The sequence below is a fragment of the Mastomys coucha genome, unplaced genomic scaffold (genome assembly GCF_008632895.1).
Source record: "Mastomys coucha isolate ucsf_1 unplaced genomic scaffold, UCSF_Mcou_1 pScaffold15, whole genome shotgun sequence".
NCBI classification, from domain to species: domain Eukaryota; kingdom Metazoa; phylum Chordata; class Mammalia; order Rodentia; family Muridae; genus Mastomys; species Mastomys coucha.
In genome coordinates, this window is record NW_022196897.1 from 140379721 (window position 1) to 140385703 (window position 5983).

General features: G+C 42.6%; 1 protein-coding gene across 7 annotated transcripts in view; it reads left to right on the forward strand.

Annotated features, from left to right (window-relative positions):
• Nucleotides 1-5983, forward strand: part of Cbfa2t2 (CBFA2/RUNX1 partner transcriptional co-repressor 2) — a 102756-nt gene that overhangs the window by 76763 nt on the left and 20010 nt on the right. For all 7 annotated transcript variants that reach the window (XM_031372372.1, XM_031372368.1, XM_031372369.1 and 4 more), the window contains 3 exons: nucleotides 1055-1236; nucleotides 2952-3205; nucleotides 5230-5315. In XM_031372372.1, coding sequence (XP_031228232.1) covers nucleotides 1055-1236; nucleotides 2952-3205; nucleotides 5230-5315 — 522 coding nt within the window. The remainder of the gene's footprint in view (nucleotides 1-1054; nucleotides 1237-2951; nucleotides 3206-5229; nucleotides 5316-5983) is intronic.

Below are 5983 nucleotides of genomic sequence, written 5' to 3' on the forward strand. Positions count from 1 at the left end.
CTTCCGAAGAGCAGTCAGTGCTCTTCCCCGATGAGCCATCTCACCAGCCCCAAAATTTTTCTTAATATGAGAAGGAAAAGACATCAGAATACAATTTTTCTTTTCTAGAATACGTTATTCCCAGTACTCCTCTTCACCCAGTACGCCTCAAAACCCCATTTCTAAATAATCCTGGTTTCAAGATTCCAAGATTTCTCCAGAGAACCCTAAGAGAAAGTTGAATGCCACTATCAGAGAAGGGTTGTGATTAGAAGAGAGAAACCAGGACTTGTAGTTCTCCTTTTTATGCATTATAATTCTCTTACCTGGCTAGTCTGCAAGAAAATGTGTAGTTTGGATGCTGGAGATACAGTTTAGTAATAGAGTGTTTGCCCCGTTTGCATTGGGCCCCTAGCCTTATTTCCCAGACTGAAAACTTTCTTGCTGAAAACGTGTTTTAGGGGCTAGAGAGACAGCCTAGTGATAAGTCCTCTGTAAGAACAGCAAGCACTCTAGTTTGAGGCCCAGCACCCATAGTGCTGTGGCTGCAGCCTTTGTAACTCCAGCTGCAGGGCATCTGCACTCACAAAATTAAAAGACATCTTTTAAAAAAGGAAAATGTATGCTTTAAAATTATGTTCAATAAGCCTTTATTGTGCTCTGTATCAGGCCACAAAAGTAACTAAGGTGCAGTCCCTTTAAGAAGACTGAAGTCAGCCAGGCGGTGGTGGTGGCACATGCCTTTTAATTCCAGCACTTGGGTGGCAGAAGCAGGTGGATCACTGAAGTTCGAGGGCAGCTTGGTCTACAGAGTGCGTTCCAGGACAGCCAGGGCTGCACAGAGAAACCCTTTCTCGAAAAACAAAAAAGAAGATTGATTAATATCTTCCTGGGAGGAAGAAACAGACTAATCAGCATCTCAAAAAAAAAAAAAAAATGCCCTTTTCCTACTTGGATGTTACTTTACCTGTGAGTGTTAGAGGGCGAAGCAGAGGGCTTTTGGTCTGTGAGAACACATTGAGACGGTAATCTTTGGAGGTAGGGCTCAGCAGAAAACTGCCTCTTTCTTTTCAAGGCTAACCTGCCCCTGCTGCAGCGAGAACTGCTGCACTGTGCCCGGGCTGCCAAGCAGACCCCATCCCAGTACCTGGCCCAGCATGAGCACCTTCTGCTCAACACCAGTATCGCATCTCCTGCTGACTCTTCTGAACTGCTTATGGAGGTTCATGGAAATGGAAAGAGGCCCAGTCCGGAAAGGTGAGCAGAGAAGAAGTCTGCTTTGTTTTTCTGGAGCCACTCTGCTTTAATAGAAGGGTTTGGTTGTTAGGTTCTAGACAAACAGTGTCTTAGACTTTCCAAGATTAGTTTTCCTTTGTCCCAACAACTCTTGAGGTGACTGCACATTCCTTTTGAGGACCTCTGCCCTAGAGTTTAGACAGGGTCCCTAGCCCAGAAGTGGAAGAACAACAGTCATTAGTCAGTTGTCCTTTACTCTTGTTCTCTACCTTGAGATATAGCCACAGGTTGAAGGCTTAGCTCCCAGGATTGCCCTCTCTCTTAAGCCAATGATAAGTGTCAGGCTGTGGTTGTGAATACTGTCCTGTCAAACAACAGTATCCCCTTTGCTTTGTTCTCATTGACTGTTTCTGAATGATTGCCTCAAAATTGGGCTTCTTTTGGTTGGTGAAAGCAGGGTTCAAGACAGGGTTTCTCTGTGTAACCCTGGCTATCCTGGAACTTACTCTGTAGACCAGGATGTCCTCAAACCCACAGAGATCTGCCTGCCTTTGTCTCCTGAGTGCTGGGATTAAAGATGTGTAGCACCACTGCTGGGCCAAATTGAGCTTCTTAAAACCTCCTCTGTATTGTTTGATTGCTCATTGTTTCACAGAACTCAGGAACATTAGCCGGCTGATGGTTAAGGATGTATTCATAGGATATTGATGAGCAGTAGGTAAAGGCGAGTTACAGAGTGGCCCTGGGTATGTGGAGTGGGTCTGTCCTCTTCTAGCAGTTGCACCACCATCTTTAAAGAGATGCCACACATACTCAGCTCTTCAAAAATTCTTATCTGTCCGTCTGGTCTGCTTCATTCTATAGGTGTGATCGATGACTGCTAACTCATGATTGACTTAACCTTCAATCACCTCCCCTCCCTAGGGGTGGATAGTGTAATTCTGCCTTGGTCCTTCCCATAACCAGCCCCAATCCTGAAGCTACCTATTAGTTGCCAGCCTACATTTGGCTTCTTAGACTTAACACTTGGAAGACACTAAGGATTTTATGACTTTAGCATGTCAGGAAGTAGGGATAAAGTGGCTGCCACAATAGTGTATGAGTTGTTGAGGAAGCAGTATTGAACAGCGATAGAAGGCTTGTTACAGCTGAACCTGAGTGACTAAAACCCATACTGAGTCATAGAGGCAGCTTTCTTTCCAGCAAATCATCTCCATAGTCAGAAATTGACCTTCCGCATTCCTATACTTACTCAGTTCTTATCCCATTCAGTTACTCCTTTCCTGTGTCACAGTTACATGGTTCTGCCTACTTAGGGGTGAATTTGGTCTGTCTTCATGCTGGAATAAAGAAGCATTTATGAATTGTGTCTGCCTGAAGACAGTTTGGTTCCTGCCTCTAGGTCTAGGAACACACACCAAAAGAGGCGCTAAAGTCAGATCTCTAGTTTGGCTGACAGCTGGGAGAAGGGCTGAGGGGCTGGGAGTACAACAGTAGGAAGCATGTGCTTAGTATGTGGGCTGCAGCACCCAAAATAACCGGAAATTCCAGAAAAATAACAGTCTTCGTGCTTTGGAAAGTGAATAGAACAAAACATAGTGCTCGAGAGTTCCAGGTTCCATAGCATCTAAAAGGAGGTGAGACTCTGGGAAGAAGCAGCTATTATGAGACTTGTAGGGATGTTAACTTGAGTACTTCTTGACAGGCTCCTATAAGCACTTCAGTTTCTTCTACAGGAGGGACGAGAATAATTTTGAAAGAGATACAGTTCCTCCTGAACCGCCTGCCAAGAGAGTGTGTACTATCAGCCCTGCTCCTCGGCACAGTCCCGCCCTCACTGTTCCCCTTATGAATCCTGGGGGCCAGTTCCATCCTACTCCACCACCTCTTCAGCACTATACCCTAGAAGACATTGCAACTTCTCACCTGTATCGGGAACCAAACAAGATGATAGAACACCGAGAAGTTCGTGAGAGGCACCACAATCTTAGTAAGTGATCTCAACCCCATGGTAATGCTTTAATCTAGAGGGAATTCACAGATTGCGTTCCTATTCGTGATAAAGCCAAATAATATGATGATGTTATGCAGAGCTGGATATAGTGTCATGTACTTCTGATTCCAATACTGTAAAGACTGAGGCATAATGATCAGCTTACAGTCATCTTCAGCTGCCTAAGGAGTTTGTGGGTAGCCTGTGCTATAAATAAAAATTAATGAAAGGGCCAGATATGGTGGCACACACTTACTGTCTTAGCAGTCAGGAGGGGTTACCCCAAGTTTGAGACTAGTTTTCTCTACATGAGTCTCAGGACTGTCCCAGCGTATTTGGCTCTACATGTGTAATCTAATGGAAATTGCTTAGGCTCTTCAGCCTGAGAGTAATAAGTTCTGAAAAGAATTCTGAAATGGATGAAGATAATATTACCATCTCTGCTCTTTTGTTACTTTTGAAATGCCTGAAGCATGGGACTATGTAACTATTAAATTTAGGAATAAACACTTCTAATATAAAACAGAAAAACCTATAGAGTCCTAATTTGAGATCAGTTTTGAAAACAGCTGTTTGTCACATTCTCTTCTGGAGTCAAACTGTTCAGCATCTATCTGGCAGGGAAACCCACAAAAGGCTACCATTTTGTAGGGTTTCTCTTACGTTTTTAGTGGTACCTTGTGGAGCACAGTGATTCTTTCTCATTCCGACTTAGGCAAACTAGCAGCTTCCCAAGGCGTAAACTTCAGTAGGGCCTCAGGCATCATGCAGTTCTTACTGAACAGTGAAGGCCATGAGAAATTTGTCTCCATGCATTTACTGAGTCTCAGCTATACTACATTATTTGATTCAGTCTTTCCAGAAAGTCTAATCACTCATTAATTTCTTTATACAGAGAAGATCAAAGCAACTGTGGCCAGTGTCACATAGCTAGTAAGTTGTCTGAACAAAATTCAGCTCCTAAGCTGCTTGCTGGAAGTTGAGTTTGGCTGTATTGGGAGCAGATGATCATACATACCTTCCTTAGTATCCAGTTCTTATTCTCCCATGCCTCTTTCTTTAGCTATTAAAAACCGGACTTGGGGATGGGGGTGCAGAACAAGATGGTCTGGTGAAAATAAAGGCACTTGCCTTTTAAGCCTGGGGACCTGAGTTTGATTCCTAAAGAGAATTAACTCCTGATAGTTGTTCTCTAACCTCCATGTGTCATCATGATGCACATAAAGATGCAACAACAATAATATAAGAATTATGCTTTCATTTACTTCTTCATATACAGTTTTTGTCCACTAGAAGAATGGTGAAAGCTAGGTATAAGTGTGTTTTGTTAGATTTTTCTTGTATTTCTAATTCATTTAGGAAAAACTGTATTTACATCTGGAAGTATACCTTGAAAAAGACTGTTAGTCACCTTCCATGATGACTCCATCAGATTCATTAAAGATTTCCCCAGACCCATTTAGAAATGTCTGCCCTGTTATACTAGTTCTCATTCATCAAACCATCACTTGCCTTTCCCCCCAATTGCATCAATAAGTCCACTCCCTGTTATTCTCCTAAAATAAAATCTATGGACACTATGGCATATCTTAGATCCATAATTTTAGTGTCAATAGTATATGTAACACATAAAAAGGAATTTACAGCCAGGCAGTGGTGGCACACACCTTTAATCCCGGCACTTGGGAGGCAGAGGCAGGCGCATTTCTGAGTTCAAGGTCAGCCTGGTCTACAGAGTGAGTTCTAGGACAGCTAGGACTATACAGAGGAACCCTATCCGGGAAAAAAAAAAAGATACAGAACTATATATATATATATATTTCCAGTCCCTGAAATTATTTGATGTGAATACTAGCTCTTTATTGGTTAGTATTCACTAATTTTGTTCCTTTGTGGGTCTCACACCAGTTATGGTAACTTACTTCATTAGTAGCATGTTCTAAATTGATAAAATGATGTATATTGATAGAATTCAGTTGCTATGTATTCTTTAAATGTGATCTCTTGTTTCTAATAAATAGGTCTCAATGGAGGCTATCAAGATGAGTTGGTAGACCACCGTTTGACAGAAAGGGAGTGGGCTGATGAATGGAAACATCTTGACCATGTAAGAATCCCAATGTGTTAATTTTCCCAGGTCCTTTTTATTTATTTTATGTATATGAGTATATTATGTAGCTATACAGATCTCTGCTCACTCTGGTCAGCTCCACTTGCTCGGGTCAGCCCCACTCACTCCGGTTGACCCACTGTTTTTGCCACCCCCCAACCCCCCCGCTTGCTCAGTGGCTGCTCTCTCCAGCCCAAAGATTTATTATTATATATAAGTACACTGTAGCTGTCTTTGGACACACCAGAAGAGGGTGTCAGATCTCATTATGGGTGGTTGCTCAGATTTGAACTCAGGACCTTCAGAAGAGCAGTAGGTGCTCTTACCCTCTAAGCCATCTCACCAGCCCTCCCCAGGTCTTTTTTACTTTTAAATCTTTATGGTTTGTGTCATATTTTCTGATTCTTTGCTTTTGTAGTTTGGGGTGGAGAGGTGGCTCAGTGGTTAAGAGTACTGACTGTTCTTCCAGAGGCCGAGTTCAAATTCCAGCAACCACATGGTGGCTCACTACCCTCTGTAATGGGATCTGACGCCCTCTTCTGATGTGTCTGAATACAGCTACAATGTATTCACATATATAAAATAAATCTTTCAAAAAAAAAAAGAAGAAGAAGACGACAGATATTTGGTCATGTGGCTTGGTAGGAAGCACCCTTTACACACTG